Here is a 20,258-nt window from a genome sequence, read left to right on the forward strand (position 1 = left end):
CGTTTTTCTCCGCGCGGGCGGGGCTAGAGCAGCTCTGGGAGAACCCATTGTAATCCTGCGAAGGAAGTGCCCTATCGCTCACCGGAAACACTTTTTTTCCCCCATCCGCTTCCTGTCTATTTCCTACTTTGAAACGCCTATATCTCCGAATCTGTTTCCTGTGGGGAAAAACGGTCATGCGCGATGCGCGACCCCCCCCCCCCGTTGTAACCCGCGAGGGGAATGTTATGGTTCCAGGCTGTAGCCAGGCTCATGGCAGAACATGAATCGATGCTTTTTTTTGCGTGGATTTGCTTGTAACGCACGGATTTGCTTGTAAACAGCAAAGCGCAGTCAATGGGGAGAATGCTGGCACCCACGGTAAGTTGTTATGAAAAAATGCTGGCACCCGATGTGTTAAAAACAAAAAACACAGGAGCCGAGATACAGGATTTTAAAGTAATAAGTTAACCAAGGAGTGAATGGAGCTAGAAATCTTTGGATGGCTATATCTCTGGTTCTGTGTGGATAAATTGAAAATTGAAAAAAAAAAAAACTTTTTTTTTTCTTTCATTCACGGTTATACTCGTGACTGGCAGATAACGCGGTATTTATCCAATCACGGTTATACTCGTGATTGGTAGGTAATGTGTTAAGACCTGGAACTGTGTCATTTTTAGATTTGAGCTAAAAAGCATTATTTTACACTTTGGGCTATTTTAGAAAATTCGTGAAAATGTGTGCAAATCTTTGAATATATATATTTTTAAAGCGAATATTTTTAACTCAAATCTTTGCTTCTGGGGGGTCCCTGGAACAACATATTTTGAGATGGGGGTCCACGGCCCCCATCGCCTTGTCCACGGCCAAATACATACCATTTTGGTGGGTCCTTGACATGAAAAAGTTTGAGCACCACTGATATAGAAACATAGGTTTTTCAGAATACGGTTAGGATTTAGAAGACATTTTGCAGAATCGGAACCTCAGGCCTCAATGGGTTAAGGTCCTTGGACTGAAAAACGTTGCACTTTTTCTAGTTGATGATATTTCGGTCATAAGTGGCCATGTAATAAGCAGGAGTGATTCATGTGTCATTTGTCTCTCTGTCTGTTTGGTCTCTATGTGCGTCTTTCTCCTCCTCGTCTCTCCTCCTCTGGTTCTCTCATTGTCTCTCCTCGGGCCTGTCACAGTTATTACATAAGCGCCTGATGATGGCAATTATTTGAGATCATGGCTATTATTGTGCATTCATCTGTATGAATGCATCCGTTTGAAAAATGTTCATACATTTTAAAAGATAGTGGAAACAGCCGATCTACGAGCTCACGACGCTTGTGACACCTTGTGAGCTGATAGATCAGCTATTTCCACTATTTAAAGTATACAATTATTAACCCATTAAGACCTGAGGCAGATTCTAATTTTTTTTTCTAAATCCTAGCAGTTTTTTGAAAAAAATCTAAAACTTTTTTTTTCAAGATATTTCAAAAATAGCAGATCTACAAGCTCTACAACTCGGTGCCGCGCTATGAGCTTGTATATCTGCTATTTTTGAATAGCCAAAGAAATCTAAAGTGACACAGATGCGTTCCAGGTCTTAATAATATAGCCTATTTTGGTCATAGTACATTATTTAATTTTGATTATTGGTATTGGTCATTGACAGTCATTTCTGTCTAGCTTATATAAACGTTATGTGTCATATCTGCCATGTGCAATTGTTGTTTGCAAAGCCTAAAAGGCAAACAGAAATGCCATTTCTTATGTTCCAAAATTCAATGCCAAAACATCAATTAAATCCTTAATTGCACTTATTTGTGCGACAATAAACCCCAGATTCTTCCGTGGAAAAAAACCTTCGCTGAAAATAGCTGATCTACAACGCGTCAAGATCCAACTACAACTGGACGCCTTGCGTTGTCAAAGTGAGCTTGTAGATCGGACCATTTTCAGCAAAAGACATTTAAACCATTAAGACCTGAGGCGATTATTTAAAAAATATATAAATCCTAACAGTTTTTGGGAAAAAAAAAAAAAAAAAATGTCAAGATTTTTCAAAAATAGCAGATCTACAAGCTCGTAGCGCGGCACTCGGTGCCGCGCTATGAGCTTGTATATCTGCTATTTTTGAATAGCCAAAATACATCTTAAAATGACACAGATGCGTCCCCGGTCTTAAGGGGTTAATGTAGAGCGAAAACAGAGAAGTCACTAGTGGAGAGCCCTGAGGGACTTCGGGTTTAAGTGGCTAATGATTCAGTAAAATGTCATGATGGTGACACAGCCCTCCCTCCTCCTCCTCCACGGCGCTCACACAGCAGAGCACACTCTGTCCTGTCTTTCCTGCTTTTCTCAGAAACACGCACGCACACACAGGTACGCGGCGCTCGTATTACTAAACTTGTGAGGACGTCAACATTCTAACCGCTTGAACCCCATCGTGTCTATTCTTTGGGGGGGGGGGGGGACCATTCAGCAAAAATAGCAGACCTACAAGCTCAAAACAAGTCGCAACGCATGACACTGCCACGCACCTAAAACCTCTAACCCTAACCCCTAAATACCTCATCCTAATTTGAACCTTATCCAAATTGTAAGCCTAACTCAGTTTAACACCTTAAGACCTGATGCCTATTCTACAAATGCCTTCTAAAATCAGTAGTTCTCACACTTTTTCGTAATTCAAAATATTTTTTTCTGGATTTTTCAAAACTGTGAAGAAAAATACAAGCATGTACAAGCAAATTTACAAGCAGATCTACAAGCTCACAGCGCGTCACTTCGTGCCACGCTGTCAGCTTGTAGATCTGCTATTTTTTCAATAGCCAACGCTAAAATCTAAAATGACACAGACAGATGCTTTCGCGGTTTTAATGGGTTAACCTTAAAACAACCATTTATCTTGTGAGGACCAGGAAAATTGTCCCCACAATGTGTATTTGTCATTTCTCAAACTATACTTGTGGGGACATTAGGCCCTCACAAGTATTAGTAATACAAGCACACACACACACACACACACACACACACACACACACACAGGTGTACAGTCAGGTAACCGTGGTAACGTACTGGTTCTCTCCCGTCCATGGCTTCCATCCACAGCCTGCGGTCTTCTTCAGATAGAGCCTGCATGGTGATCACCCCTTGACTACACACACACACACACACACACACACACACGCACACAAATAATGTTAGGTGGTCAATGTCAGGCTCACCAAAAGGTCATCGGCAAAACATTGCCCTCTACAATGCTTTGGACATTTCTAGATAATAACACACACACACACACACACACACACACACACACATACACACCCTATACTGTTACACTAATTGTAATGCACTCCTACACATGTCTACACACGTAAGTCATGTAAATGCACAGATGTAGCCACTTCTGTATGAGTACACACGTGCACACGTGCACGCGCGCACACACACACACACACACACACACACACACACACACACACACACACACACACTTGCTTTGGCATGCATCCCTTTCATGTCTACACATATAGACTACATTATTCTTATCAGATAATTAATCTGACAAAAGACGTATTTTCTCTCCACAAGCAGTAAACTCTATATTGATGTTTACAATGTCTAGACTCTAGACTCTAGAGGGTAAACATCAACACATCTATCATTCCCATACAGCCACATCATGATTGAAGTCTGTAACAGAATTAGTGTTGTGATTAACCCATTAAGACCTGAGGCCGCGTCTAAAGAAAATCTAAATCCTAAAAAAAAAAAATCGGAAAAAAATATAAAAAAACAATTTTCACAATTTTTCAAAAATAGCAGATCTACAAGCTCGTAGCGCGGCACTCGGTGCCGCGCTATGAGCTTGTATATCTGCTATTTTTGAACAGCCAAAGTGAAATAGATGCGTTCCAGGTCTTAATGGGTTAAAGCTGCACCATGTAACTTTCCTCTTCTACCCCGGATTTGAACCGGGTGTCCTGCGCAAGTGCTGACATTTTTTTTTACCATTGAGCTAATAGAGCCTGCCTGCTTGCTCAGGGGATAAATTGAATGAATTGAAAATTTGTGTCAGATCCTGTGTCTATAGGTGAGACATGACCTTTGACACGATCTAAATGTCTCAATAGAAGAGCAGGGAGACAAAATACAACCACCCCAATGGTATAAGTCAGGGGTCTTCAACAGGGGGTCCGGGACCCCTAGGGGGTCCTCAGAGTTACTACAGGGGGTCCGCCAAATCTTTGTGTGATAGGATTTTTTTTTTTTACCTGAACCATTTGAACCCTAGCATCCCTTTACTAAAGAGAACTTTGGCCAAAAATAGCAGATCTACAAGCTCACAACGCCTCGCGCTGCGAGGCGTTGTGAGCTTGTAGATCGGCTATTTTTGGCAAAGAGGTATAGGTGTAGAGGGAAAAAAGAGCAGACCACGTAAACAAAAATGTTTGAATCTGAAACACAATTTTATACGATATAGAGGGGGTCCCTGCTTCATCTCTCTCTCAGCTAGGGGGTCCTTGGCCTGAAAACGTTGAAGACCCCTGGTATAAGTCATATTGTACCATACAGATTGGACATGATGTGATTTTTTATAATTTTTTAGAGGTTCCCTAGTGCCGCTTTAAGCTTCTAGAAATGAACATTGCTCAATACAAAAAAGAAGAAAAAAATCAAACCGCCTCATACATTATATACCAATCAAGCTATGGGTCAATTCTCTTATAAATACTGTTTAATGCCTGGATGGAATTAGCACAGAGTCAAATTAAGAACAGATATCAAGCTATACTGTTAGGAGATGTAGAGGAAATGAACTGGAAGAAGAGACCCAAATCAACATTATATCTCCAGCATATTTTACTGTGAGGAAGCCTAACGTTTTAGACTGTCATGCTTTGGCATAGATGATATGGTCGTTAGCCTGTTAGTTAATTAAACTTAGAGGAGAGGAGAGGAGAGGAGAGGAGAGGAGAGGAGAGGAAGAAGGAAAAAGAGAAGGAGAAGGAGGAGAAGAGGAGAAGCACAATGAGGGAAGGAGGTGAAACAGAATAAAGGGGCGTTAGTAGGTGGAGAGATTAGTGTCAGAACCTGGACACACACACACACACACACACACACACACACAGCAAGACAAACAAGTCCTCTCACGGTGCCTAAACATAACATGACTCTTCATCGCCACCATGTGGCTGTCTTTGTTCACTAAAACATTCAGATTAGTATAATAGTGGAAATGACAGTATTCATTGCTGGTGGTAATATCTGAAATGCACACACACACACACACACACACACACACACACACACACACACACACACACACACACACACACACACACACACACACACACACACACACACACACACACACACACACACACACACACACACACACACACACACTCTGACTGACCGGTCCACAGCTTCCACGTCAAAACAGAATCTCTTCTCGATGGAGTCTGTCTTCCTCCTGGTGCATGACTTGAGTATGAAACTGTCCTCTTCACCCTGGTGAGAGAGACAGACAGCCACAGAGAGACAGACAGCCACAGAGAGACAGACAGCCACAGAGAGACAGACAGCCACAGAGAGACAGACAGCCACAGAGAGACAGACAGCCACAGAGAGACAGACAACAACAACAACAAAAGGTTAAAACAATATATCGCTGCATGTCGGGCAGAAACCTAGTATCTCTCCTCCTAACCTTTTGTGTTTTTTCGTAAATAAACGCCCTTACTGGATCATACTACAGCAGCACACACAATAGCATCAAAAGTAGCAGATCTACAAGCTCGAAACGCGGGCGAAGCGACGCGTTTCGAGCTTGTAGATCTGCTACTTTTGGTGTTTTTGAATTTCAATCCTGAAAAGTAACCAAACAGTGGTGTTTTTGGCAGGCATTTTAGATTTAGTCTTAGTCTTTTGGACGAAATGCTTGTTAGTTTTAGTCACATTTTAGTCATTTCTATCCTTGATAGTTTTAGTCTAGTTTTAGTCTAGTTTTAGTCTAGTTTTAGTCTAGTTTTAGTCTAGTTTTAGTCGACGAAAACTCAAATGGTTTTAGTCTAGTTTTAGTCATTGGTTTTAGTCAAACAAATAAAACAAAATAATGTATTTAAATTAATTTAATTAGGTCAATATAGATATTGTATTTAAGATATGACTGCTAACGGTATTATCATAAAATATATCCCATTTTTATGGGATAACACAATAGGATACAACGTGTGTTACAACACATACTGTAATTCACTAACATGGAAGTTGTGAATGTTCTTCTTTTCTTTGCATTTAGTTTTCCCCCCGAGAGAGAGTTAATCCGACAACACTCTTCCTTGAACTGACTTACAGTATATTATGTGATGTCCTTGGATCACAGAGACTGTATCGTCGGTATGGTTCTGTGCATGTAGCCCGCTTTGTAAGGTCCAGCATGTAGTACCCTGTCACTGGTATTGTCTGTCACTATCCTCTATTCTTAGTTTCAAAAAAGACCTGAGTTGAAACTGTACTTGGACTGCATTTTTCCTTCCACACCAAATCTCTCTCTCTCTCTCGCTCTCTAGCTTGGGCTCTCTCTATGTCTCTCTCTCTCTCTCTACACGTTGTCCTCAGACGAGCCCTCCATCGGCATCTCCATCGGCCATCCCGATTCGCCATACATCTGGCCGGCTCGCTTGTGCTTTCCACACCGGCGTCTTTCTCGCAATGACCGGACTCTCCATGTTGGAGGAAAGCCTTCCAACGCTGAATAAGGACCGTGGCGCGCTCGCCACTACTCACAGCCCCCTTGTTTATTGTTCGGACGGAGTGACATTCTCCTCCGTTAGATGGGCTGCCGTCCAAGGCTGTACCGAACCCCCCATCTGCCAGGCTTTGCTGTTTAACCCATAGCTGGGACTGTTTTACCCATAGCTGGGGGATAGTGGTTGACAAGGCACCGGGGCGTGTCCACAGGCCGGAGGGCCATGCGTGGTGCCTGGTCTTAAAGGGCCCGACTAGCATCTCCCCGATCCCCTCCGCTGGAATCCAGCCTGATTCGCTACGTTCGTCTTTTTCTCACAAGTCTGGCCAGGGTCCTGTTTGACTCGTATCTCCGTTACGTAGGCAAGTCAGGAAGTGAATGGAGTTTTACATTGGAAAACACTGGAAAACACTGGTCCCGCCTCCACCCCCCTACAGACCAATCAGAAGCCGCAGGCTGTTTTCTCCCATTTGGGCACAGAGATAGGAGGCTTTCCAGACCGTGAAGTGAAGTGAGAAAAAAAAATAACGCAGAACGTAGCAAGCAGGCTGGATCCCAGGCTACTCCACTGTAGCCTGGGATCACAGAGTACCCAGTTACCGTGTGTGGCCACAAGGAGGCAGTGGAGGGAGGGGTGACAAACTCATGTCGGAGTGAGGACCGCATTGGGGTGAAAGGTGACTTGATGAGGCCAGTAGAGTCTGCTGCATATATTCACATCACACAGCCTGTGTGCAAGTTCATACAGAACACCAAATCATCACACCAAATCCCTTCGGCAAACATTGCCGATGTACAAGCTCGCAACGGGTCGCGTTGCAAAGCGTTCGTTGTGAGCTATCCCCCCAGATATATGTGGGGGGGGGGGGGGTTAACAAGTGGTTAATGCAGTGCCCGGGGAGCAGTTAGGGGTTAAAGGAGTAGTTCGCCCCAAAAAAATACTTATTTCCTATCAATTACACGCCCCATGAAGCCTTGAATTCATGGAGATTTTTTAGTTTTTGTCACATTCCTGAGGCAATAATTTGATGAACGGCTGCAAAGAGTCTCCATTGGCCGATCATCAAATTATTGGCTTAGGAATGCGACAAAAAAAATCCATGGATTCAAGGCTTCATGGGGTGTGTAATTGATAAAAAAGTAAGTCATTTTTGGGGTGAACTACCCCTTTAAGTGTCTTGCTTGGGCACACTTCCAGGTCCACACACAGCCTGGGCTAACCGCGGATGTTCCCACATCCCAGGCGGCCTCTCTTTACCCATTCAGCTATGGACGCCCACAAGTCCTTATGCTGATGTACCGTGAACCTCATGATTGGTGACTAAGTGACTTTTGAATGAACGTTCCGGATTCCTTTGATTTCCCTCTCTAAGCCCTTTCCTTCTCTGTCCTCTGTCCTGTTTCCTTCCTCTCCTCACGGTCTGTCACTGTGTCTGACAGAGGACAGATTGATTTGGTGGGCGGGTGGAGAGAGAGAGAGGGGGAGAGAGAGAGAGAGAGGGACAGACAGACAGACAGACAGACAGACAGACAGACAGACAGACAGACAGACAGACAGATAGTCAGTCACCATTTTCCCCCCTGACTTCTGGTCAAACACGACCATGGTGATTCTCTTGGGCTCTCGATGGTATGTGCAGTAATATTTCACCCAGGTAGACACAAAGGACCCTGAGAGAGAGACAGAGAGAGAGAGAGACAGAGACAGAGAGAGAGACAGAGACAGAGAGAGAGGTGAGAAATGGAGAAGGACAATGTCTAGCGGGAGAAAAAGGGGAGGAGGCCATATTTACGTAGCCTGGTAAACCCTCCCTCCGGAAATCTCATTTCCATTTGATTTCAGGAGTGAGTCTGGCCTGATTGCCCATTGTGGGGGTTTCTAGTGGAATTACCAACTAACCGAGCCTATCAGCGTCGTCGCTCATCGTTCTGTGATTGACAGCGACAGTTGGCCAATCAGGTGGCGAGTACGAGTGAGCCCGAATGGGACCGAGTGCAGCCGACAAAAATGGAACGATCCGCCATTGTTTCTGTGGCCAGTTACACTTTTTACTTTCGTTTTTAAAACGCTCTCAAACTTCGTTTTTGAGGCACGGAATTTACTTTTAAGATATCGTTTGGATAGAATTTAGTTGTTTAACTTCATATATGTGGTCAATTAATCATGACAGAGCCTATTTAAAAAATAAAAATGTAGAGAACCAGCAGGAGCGGGCAGTGACACGCATGTATCCCAATAAGACAACCTATTTTGGGCATGGCCGTCTCAAAAGTCCCGTTGCGTCACATTAGTCTGGAGGTCTGCTGATTGGCTGGGGGGGAACAACGATCATTGGCTGAAGGGGTTGTCAGTCAACGGTATTACTCCCGCCCAACTCCAGCCCACAGCCAATATTGCACAATGGGCGATCAGGCCAGACTCACTCCTGAAATCAAATGGAAATGAGATTTCTGGAGGGAGGGTTTACCAGGCTAATATTTACTTTCCTCCTGAACACCCACGCACGCACTCACACACACACACACACACACACACACACACACTCACACACAGGGAAGAGGTAGTACGTACGTTTCTCCTGGACAAACAGGTACCCCTCCAGGGTATCATGGCTCACACTCTTGTGTTCGTGAGGGTTTTCCTTCATCTTCCTCATCAGGCTCTCCACCTCCGACCGCGTGCTCTCAAAACGGTTCCTCGTCTGTCCACACGCACAAGCACACAAGCACACAAGCACACACACACACACACACACACACACACACACACACACACACATATATTGTTCTTGTGATATAGCCTACTCTCATACAAGGTCCCCAACGGTATATACCAGCCTGCTTCATTTGGCAAAAAGTGACAAAATTCTAACCCATGGGTCTTCAATGTTTTCAGGCCAGGGACCCCCTAGCTGAGAGAGAGATGAAGCAGGGACCCCCACTATATTGAATAAAATTGTGTTTCAGATAAACTTCTGCTGCTCTTTTTCCCCCTCTACACCTATAACTCTTTGCCAAAAATAGCCGATCTACAAGCTCACAACGCCTCGCAGCGCGAGGCGTTGTGAGCTTGTAGATCGGCTATTTTTGGCTAAAGTTCTCCTCAGGAAAGGGATGCTAGGGTTCAAGTTGTTAATGTAAAAAAAAAAAAAATCATATCACACAAATATTTGGCGGACCCCCTGTCGTAACTCTGAGGACCCCCTAGGGGTCCCGGACCCCCTGTTGAAGACCCCTGTTCTAACCCCTTACTTACAATACACTTTTACACTAGTAAACTCTTTGTTGTGTGAGGCCATGTAAAAAGTACGTCGCTGTTGTCTAGAAACCTTGCATGTCCATATTTCTTTTTACGTTTTTTTTTGTAAATGAACTCTCTACTTCATCATACAACAACTTTGCCGTTCAGAAGCAGTGAATATAGCCGATCTACAAGCTCACAACGGCATGCGAAATGGACATACAAGGTTTCCAGCGACGAAGTACACATTTATATTATGCTGTTGGTGAGATCATACTGTCACACCGGTTAGCTTGGGCTCTGTGTGCAGAATGTGTCTGTGTCTGTGTGTGTGTGTGTGTGTGTGTGTGTGTGTGTGTGTGTGTGTGTGTGTGTGTGTGTCTGTGTCTGTGTCTGTGTCTGTGTCTGTCTGTCTGTGTGTGTGTGTGTGTCTGTGTCTGTGTGTGTGTGTGTGTGTGTGTGTGTGTGTGTGTGTGTGGTGTGTACTTACATTCTGTATGCTAATGGTGAGGTCAGTCTTGAAGTGATTGAAGTCTTTGGCCAGCTCGTAACCGTGGTGATAGTACGTAAACAAACCCTGGAGGAATGCTAATAACTGATGGGCACGCGGACAGACGGACAGACAGACAGACGGACGGACGGACAGACAGACAGACAGACAGACAGACAGACAGACAGACAGACAGACAGACAGACAGACAGACAGACAGACAGACAGACAGACAGACAGACAGACAGAGAGAGACAGAGAGGGGGGGGGGGACTGAATATCAATGTGAATATAGAGAGATACATACAGGAGATTGCGTATTATTAATTGTAGCAGGAAAATATTTCTAAAACATCAGATATATCAATAATCAATCATACTCCTTCATCCCATAAAATCCCTCATTCATACAGCAATTGTGGGCTCGCTGCTGCACTATAGTTATCCTCACACTATTGATGCTCTCACTATTTATTCATTCTCCCCAAAATGTTGGCACCTAACTACTCCTACATACTTACACCTAGAAACACCATTCAAACTTTAATAAGTTCAGCTTACTGTGGAATCGTGTGCTTGTACATGAATCTAAGCTGTGTGATGTATACAGTACATTTTGAGTTTAGACCATTAATATCAACCCATGTCCCTCTGCACTGTAGCAATTAGTGCACCTGGGGCTGTTTCATGCTTAGCCTGTCAAAGAAGTGCTATTTATTTATTTTTTTCAAAGATTTGCACACATATTCCACGATTTTTCAAAAAATAGCAGATCATAGTGCAGCTCATAGCACGGCACTCTGTGCCGTGCTATGAGCTAGCATATCTGCTATTTTTGAATAGCCAGATGAATCTTAAAATGACACAGAGATGCGTTCCCGGTCTTTAATGGATTAACCACTATCTATACTTAATAAACCTGACCTGAGATGGTTCTATGTACAGTTCTTGGTCTGTTCTTTTTCCCCTCTACACCAAATCTCTTTGCTGCAAATAGCCGATCTAAAAGCTCACAATGCCTCATAACACGATACGCTGTGAGCTTGTAGATTTGGCTATTTTGGGCCAAACGTTAGCCCCAGGGTGTAGGGAGGCTGAGGGTTGACGTGGTTAGGAGTAGGACTTACTGGCTCTACAAAGTCAAACATCTTCCTCTCCTGGACCTCTTGGACCTTGAAGACGTACTCCAGGGACACCTCGTAGAAGTGCTGCCGCACGTTGTCCACCTGGTTGTCTGCCTGGAGGACACACACATGGGACACATTTAGGGGTTGCCAACAGTCCCTTAAAATAAGCAATCGTCCCCTTATTTTGGAAACTAAAAGACGTGTCCCTTATTGAAGGGACACACTTTGTTCTTTATTTTGGGGAATGAATCAATGACACACATCTTACAAGTTCAGGCTGGGCTGTTAACCAGTTAAACCCTTTAGACCTGAGTTGTCTCCGAACTTAAACCCCTTTTTTCTGTCTACAACAAATCTCTTGTTGTCTGTCTACATGTTGTGAGCTTGTGGATTGGATATTTTCAGCGCTCAACATGGCTGTACCACAGAGCATAAATGAAGCATAATGCTCTTCCACCAAGGACACAGCAATGACTGAAGGGAGACCCGGGACCACGCAGAGACACTCACCTCATGTAGATGAGACTCTTTCTTCTTGCCTGACAGGCTCATGTGTTTCTCCAACGCCGTGCAATACTTCTCTGTTTCTTTGTCATATTTTTTCTTTGCTTCCTGTGACAGAAAAGATCCAAACGTTAAGTTTCAAGTTCAGGGTTCGTCTGTTGGGGGCGTGTATGCACTTAGCAAGTTTCACGGCAATACACTAAAAAGATTTTTGGCATATACTGTAGTGTAGTGTGTACATGGCATCACCAAAATCAGTAGGGTCAGAATCAGAATCATCCTTATTGTCAAACATCACAGGTTTCCAGATGTAAAACAGTGGGTGAAATTTGTTTTTGTGCAAGCTCGTTTAGTTGTGTCCAGAAAGAGAAAGACAAAATAAGAGGGGAGGGGGGGGGGGGGGGGGGGGTCATGGTATCCTTTTGGGGACACAAGTGTTCAGCCTACTAACTGACTAACCCGGCCGGCCGACACTGCCATCTTTAACCCATTAAGACCTGGAACTGTGTCATTTTTAGATTTTAGCTAAAAAGCATTATTTTACACTTTGGGCTATTCAAAAATAGCAGATATACAAGCTCATAGCGCGGCACCGAGTGCCGCGCTATGAGCTTGTAGATCTGCTATTTTTGAAAATTCGTGAAAATGTGTGCAAATCTTTGAATATATATATTTTTAAAGCGAACATTTTTAACTCAAATCGTTGCTTCTGGGGGGTCCCTGGAACAAAATATTTTGATGGGGGTCCGCGGCCAAATACATATAATTTTGGGGGTCCTTGACATGAAAAAGATTGAGCACCACTGATATAGAAACATACGTTTTTCATAAAACTGTTGAGATTTAGGAGACATGTAGAATCGGCTTCAGGTCTCAATGGGCTAAAGCTGCAATGAGCTTATTTTGATAAATATAATGTCATTTTAACCAATCTGTATGGTAGAGTATGTTAATACAATATATCTAGCAGTGGGTGGAGGTGGCCTCTCTACTCTTCCATTGAGAAATGTAGACACCGGCGGTAGGGTAGGACACCTACTGGCAAGTAGTACTATCTGAAGCTCATATATGCGCAACATCTCCCCTTGTCAAGTGGGGATTCCCTCTTTGAAGATTGGTATAAGTTTGGTCTCCCAGGCAGGAGACCCAGTAGAATCCCTGGTAGGACATTAAAACCACTTTCAACCTGGTGTCTGTGTGTTTTAGCCATGTCATTATAGGCAGAAATTCTCCAAAAAGCATAAGGGCTCTATTTTTGCCTGTGCCTTACCCATTATCCCTAAACTTCATGTTTTACTATTTTTAAAAACATTTTCAAATTGTTCAAATAGCCAATCTGCAAGCTCACAACGTGTCGATGTAGATCGGCTAGTTGAACTATTTGAAAATATTTTCAAAAATAGTAAAAGAAATGGCAAAGAAGTTTAGGGATAAAGGGTAAGGCCCCGGCGAAAATAGGGCCCCTAGGCCTATTGCACTATGCTTCATTTATAGGTCTGTCCTACACCAGTGTGAAAAAATAGCCAATCTACAAGCTCACAGTGTGTTGCGATCACCCGTTGTGAGCTTGTAGATCAGCAGATTTTCCCCACAAGACACTTTTCTAGTTCATACGACAAAGTATAATTCAGTGGTTAAACTTACAGAATTGCAGCTTTTTACAAATAACAATGTAATTAGTGGCCAGTGGCGTGCACAGACATTTTGAGGGGCAGGTGCTCAAGTAAATTATACTTTTTTTTGTTTACTTTCTTTTTTTTTCCCTCTACACCTATAGCTCTTTGCCAAAAATAGCCGATCTACAAGCCCACAACGCCTCGCAGCGCGAGGCGTTTTGGGCTTGTAGATCTGCTATTTTTGGCTAAAGTTCTCCTCAGAAAAGGGATGCTACATGTAGGTTTCGAGTGGTTATGGTAAAAAGAAAAATCATATCACATAAAGATTTGGCGGACCCCCTGTAGTAAACTCTGAGGACCCCCTAGGGGTCCCGGACCCCCTGTTGAAGACACCTGCTGTGCGCTTTTTTCAAAAGGGCACTTCTGGTCAAGAGGGCAAAGGGCAGGTGCTCTAGCACCACCTAGAGTCTATCTGTGCACGTCCCTGTTAGTGGCCATGGAACAGAAGTTAATAATAACCTCTGTCTGAATGGAAACCATGAACAGTGTCTCTGGTGATGTATTTCACATGGATGTGGAAGTGTGTGAATAAAACCTCCCAGTGTCTCAACATTTCCGTCAGTCCAAAATAAAAGGAGCCTGGATGAATCCACTGGGTGAACAGCTGCTAATCAAACAATAGGACATTATTTTTGAACAGAGCTGGGGAGGCAGGGTGTGTCGTTTGTCTCTTAACTAAAGCGAACTAAACTAAAGTGGGCCGTTCTGGTTTTGTTTCCTTTACCCTACTACCACTGGACCGATCAGCACCACGTTTATTTTGCAGGACCCCCAGTTTATTAAGCCATGGATTGACCCCCATAACTCTGAGAGCGTACAAATGAGTTACCAATCATTTAGATCAGTGGTTCTCAACCTGTGGGTCGGGACACCCAGGGGAGTCATTACATGATTTTTTATTTTATCTATTTATTTTTATTTTTTTGGGGGGGGGTCCCCAAATGACAGTGAAGTGACAATTTAAGTACTTTTAAGACCTTTGTTATAACTAATTTTGTTTTACCATTGCTGCAACCAAATTGTCAAATAATATAAGAAAGAGGCAAAATATTGTGAAAATAGCCGATCTACAAGTTCATGATTGTAGAGCTTGTAGATCTGCTATTTTCACAATATTTATCTGGGGTCCCCAGTTCAAATATGATTATTTTGGGGGGTCACGGCCTGAAAAGGTTGAGAAACACTGATTTAGATCGGGACCCCCCTTGGAACCCCCTCAAGGGCCCCTGGGGGTCCCCGGATACCCACTATTTGAGAACCACTGATGTAGGCCGCCAGTAGGCCAAGTAAAAACCTGAGTATTGTATCACATGTTGTGAATTCATCATCTCAGATCCACCGGCCCTCCATATTTGGGGGAACAATGACATCATGGACATGACGTCAGAGCAGAGGTCCACATGGAAGCCAGGTGGTATTATTTTTCATCATGTATATACATCAACAGAACCAGATGGACAGACTGAGCCACGCAGCTGGACACTTTCTCAGACTCAAATTCCACCGTCTCCCAACAGAGAGACACACCTCCCTCCTCCTGGCTGAAGAAACCATCCTGTTACGTTTCATTTATACTACCAAACTAGTTGTTTCTTTCTTCCCAGCTGAACACGCAAGGCGCTCGACCTAAAAACACTTCCAAAGCGCCCCGAGTTGAGAATATTTCAACTCCCGGCAAGCAGATAAAAAACGGCCAGACGTGCACCTGCAGAGAAGAATAGACGACCGGCGTGGCGTTCCCAGCGTTAGTGTAAATACGCGGGCGCTCCCCATTGAAAACTATTACAAACATACGCTGCTGCTGCGCTCAGGGAAAAAACAGCTTCGCTGGACACACAGCCTAAGTCAGTGGTTCTCAAACTTTTTCATGTCAAGGACCCCCTAATTGACACTTATTACCCCGCGGACCCCCATTTGAAAAGATAAGCCAGGGACCCCAATAAGAGAAGGTTTTTACGGCTCTCTAGCAGTGATTCTCAACCATTTTCATTTCAAGGACCCCCCAGTTTGACATGCATTAGGCTACGGACCCCCATCTAGTGGCATTTATACCTCTGGGACCCCAATTCACATGGTAAAACCAATGTCAATTTAACTCTGAGAGTGTACAAATGGAACCAAATGGACCCGTTAGGGTCCATTTGGTTCCATTTGTACACTCTCTGAGTTACAGACCCATAAGGGTCCATTTGGTTCCTGTCCATCATTTAGCTGGGGACCCCCTGGAACCCCCTCAAGTACCCCTGGGGGTCCCCGGACCCCACTTTGAGAACCAACGGCCTAAGTGACCAGCCACTTTGTGGTCTGCATGACCTGTGTCTATTTCTATTACAGGAACAACAAACATGAAGATGAAGATGAAGTGAACATGCTTACTCTACTTTGTTCAATTGCTCTGAATGTTGGAGAACATTTACATACAGCAAGAAGACAAACTGGCTTGGCTTAAATGTCATTACATTATTTTCATTTTCACCACTATCTATATATCTACATTTTTATTGCATATTAAAATGTTACTACTTTATATGTATCTTAGCAATTTAATTCATTCATACATTTTTTTTTACAGATGGTGAGCCTATGCAGTAGCCTACATGAGGCCTGTGTCTTTCATGGGTGTCCAGCATGAACAGGAAGTAGTATTCTCAGAGCTTTGCACAGCTGCAGAAAGCATCAGTCATGATGAACATTCCACACTAAACAACAAGAGCTCTGTACACTGACACTGTGAAACACCATGATACCATGAAGTACTGTCCAAGTCTCTCTCTCTCTCTCTCCCTCCCTCCCTCTCTCTCTCTCTTGTATACTCTCAGTGTTACAGAGTAAGGGTCTATTTGAAACCTCCTCAAGGAACCCTGAGGGTCCTTCTTGGACACCACTTTGAGAATCACTAAAACTATAGATGGAATGAAATGATAACCATTATTAGGCATACCGGTATACATTTTTTTCTGGGCAAGATAGACAAACAGGGATTGTCCTTGGACCAGTCCCAGCCATTTTGTCCTTAAATGACTAAATACTTTTACCATTTGAATCAATTTCAACCAGGCATTCATATATTTAAAATGTCAAATGTAAAATATTCAAAAAATACACAATGTGTCAAGATATGTTATGTTGTGAGCCTGTGCAGTGGTTTTCAACCTTTTTCATGCCAAGGACCGCTAGATTGTTATACATTTGGCTGCGGACCACCACTTAAAAATGTTTTATGCCAGGGATCGCCAAAAGCAAAGATATCAGTTAATTTTTGCTTTAAAAACATAAATATTCAAAGATATGCACACTTTTTCAAGGTTTTTCAAAAAATAGCAGATCTACAAGCTCATAGCGCGGCACTCGGTGCCGCGCTATGAGCTTGTAGATCTGCTATTTTTGAATAGCCAAAGCTATAGGTGGTTAAAATGATTGTGATGCTTATGTTAACTAATTTCGCTGGGGACCCCCCTGTTACTCCCTCAAGGACCACTGGTGGTCCCCGGACCACTGGTTGAAAACCACTGAGCTTGTAGATACGCTATTTTCGTTATCTCTGAAACAAGGCTTAAGTGGTAAAAGGCCTTGGAGAACCGAGCAAGCTTTTAAACATAAAATGAACTAATACTTGTATGCCCTTGTATTCTGTCAAGTCAAGGTAATTCTCCCCATGTCCACAGGGTGGCAGTCTGCTACCAACACACTAACATCAGAAGAACCAATAGTGGCAACCAACTGTGTTTGTAATTAAATGACAAACACAGCACAGTAGGCTGCCTGCCACAATTAGAACAAATTAAGCTTTACTGCACAATCACAATATCATGTTGCTGTATAATAGTCGTTGTTGGGTGGAAACCTTGTATGTCCACTTTTCAGGAAATGGAGGGGGAAAAAAGAACTTGTGTTCCAGTGCATCCAATGTAGTTATTATTTAGTCACAAGCTCTATACTTTTCATTGGCTTAATATTTATAAAACCCACAGACAGACTTAACCACTTTCAGAAAGTTATTAATTATATAATTTTCTTTTTTTATTTATTGCATAAATAGCAGATCTACAAGCTCACACCGCGTCACGTTGTGAGCTTGTAGATCAGCAAATTCTGCCTGACACTGTAGTATGATGAAGTAGGGCATTAATGAAAAATAACATACTGTAAAAAGTTGAAAAAGGGAGATACAAGGTTTCTGCCTGACAGCAACGATATGTTTCATGACAGATGTCATGTGCTCATTATCCAGGGACTAAACATACAGTGACAGACAATGTTTCAATCCAGGTGTGGATCTTCATCAGGTGGAAGTGGTCCAAAAAAGACCCTAAACTTTACACTGTTATCAATAGACTGCAAACCAGAAGATTTCTAATTTCATAATAGTAGCCAACCGAGAGAGAGAGTGTGTGTGTGTGTGTGTGTGTGTGTGTGTGTGTGTGTGTGTGTGTGTGTGTGTGTGTGTGTGTGTGTCCATCTATCTAATCTTTGACTATATCAATCTTTGAATGCTACAGAGTCTGTAAGTGTGCCTCTCAAAAGTTACGAACGAAAGCTGTCATCTGTTGTACATCTGCTATTTTTGGACATTTTGGACAAAATCTTGAAAGCGTTTGAAGAATTTTAAATATCTTTGTATTTTTTTAACACAATCTTCTCTTGTGGGGGTCCCTGGCACAAAACCTTTTCAGATGGGGGTCTAAACTCAAGTGAGCCGTGCCGTGAAACATGGACCACTGGACAGAGCAGCACCACATGTATTGTACAGGACCCCCAGTACTAAGCCATGGATGGATGGAAGTGGCCAAATATGTGTTATTTGGGGGTCCTTGACTTAAAAAGGTTTGAGAACCACTGCCTAAATCAACTGCGGGAAATCCGTGCTGTGTTCAATTTAGTGGTAAGGACACAATTAGTTTTGAATGCAGGGGATGGAGTACAACGATAAAAAGGCGTTCGGTGATGGATTACTTGACAACTAGTGTGCATTAACCTACATAAAACATTTCTCTGGGCCTGTTATAAATGGGCCTATTATAAATGTCACATTGATAGCTGATCATTTGTAAGGCAATTTTGCTCAATCTGTGATAGATTGTGATCAATCTTGATATCATGTTGACCCTCATTCAGCGCAGATTGATCCCCCCGCCTTCCAGCCAGCCTAATCCACAAATGATGACAGAAGTTGTAAACCATTTGGCTGGGGATCGATCTTGGTTTGTGGCTCAGTAGACTAGCCAGTAGGCTGTGTTCTGATAGTAATAATAATATCTCAAATGTATATAGCGCTTTTCTAAGTACCCAAAGAAGCTTTCCATGGGGGGGATCAACGAAAGAAAATAAACTTTGTTAGGAAAAACACTAAGAAAAGGCTAAGACTATGGAATAAAACCAATAAAAACAGTGGAATGGTGAGACAGGGGGGTGAGCAGTTAGCTGGGGAAAGCCATATCGAAGACGTGGGTTTTGAGAGTGGTTTGGAAGGTTCGGAGGCCAACTGTCCCGTCCAGATCCCAGCAATCACTGCACCCCACACTTACTTACTCATTCATTCTACAGATTCTACAATATATACTAACCCACAGGTCTTCAACAGGGGGTCCGGGACCCCTAGGGGTTCCTCAGAGCTACTATAGGGGGTCCGCCAAATATTTGTCTGATTTTCTGTGTTTTACTTTTTACATTAACCACTTGAACCCTAAAGAATCCCTATTCTGAGAGGAACATTAGCCGAAAATAGAGACAGGGTGTGCTCACAACGCCTCGCGCTGCGAGGCGTTGTGAGCTTGTAGATCGGCTATTTTTGGCAAAGGGTATAGGTGTAGAGGGAAAAAGAGCAGGCGAAGTAAAAAAAAAAGAAGTTTAATCTGAAACACAATTTTATACAATATAGAGTAGGGGGTTCCAGCTTCATCTCTCTCTCAGCTAGGGGGTCCTTGGCCTGAAAAACGTTGAAGACCACTGTACTAACCTAATAATATGGTCACTATGGTATCCAAATGACAGAAACCCTCACCAGGACGGAGAACTTTAACATAATATGCATAACGGTATTCCAGTGATTAGGATAACAGCAGAGTGTACAGATAAGTTCCAGAAGTAGAGTATAATGTAAGGAGATAAAATGAGAGGCAAAAGCTTTTAACCGGAACGATGTTCAGACTCAGTTAAAGGAGGAGAACATGTGGAAGGAGGTTTGATTCATGGAGGACAAGGGGGTGAGAGAGCTTGTATGGCAGTGGTTCTCTTTTTTCTTTTCTTTTTTTTGCCAGACCTGAAAGGTATGGCCTACACGAGCCTTTGTCACCAATTTGTCCATACACGGTATGTCTGGTTGTGGTTAAGTTTCTTATGCATGAATAAATAGGCACAGACTAGTCGTGACATCACTATTATGTCACAAGTATAAATATGGTTGGTATATAACGTAAGACACAAAGATTTCAGAATTAGACTTCACACGACTTCACACAACACCGGCTTAGGTCTGGCACAACCAGGT

General features: G+C 43.1%; 1 protein-coding gene across 1 annotated transcript in view; it reads right to left on the bottom strand.

Annotated features, from left to right (window-relative positions):
- The window catches only part of LOC311057367 (rho GTPase-activating protein 26-like), a 162,418-nt gene that overhangs the window by 47,544 nt on the left and 94,616 nt on the right, over nt 1–20,258 (bottom strand). Inside the window, 7 exon segments of the mRNA XM_084074321.1 lie at nt 3,042–3,133; nt 5,399–5,493; nt 8,304–8,404; nt 9,306–9,435; nt 10,465–10,569; nt 11,592–11,702; nt 12,102–12,203. Of these exon segments, the coding sequence (XP_083930447.1) occupies nt 3,042–3,133; nt 5,399–5,493; nt 8,304–8,404; nt 9,306–9,435; nt 10,465–10,569; nt 11,592–11,702; nt 12,102–12,203 (736 nt within the window).

The sequence above is a fragment of the Gymnoscopelus microlampas genome (assembly GCF_963454915.1).
Source record: "Gymnoscopelus microlampas genome assembly, chromosome: 12".
NCBI lineage: Eukaryota > Metazoa > Chordata > Actinopteri > Myctophiformes > Myctophidae > Gymnoscopelus > Gymnoscopelus microlampas.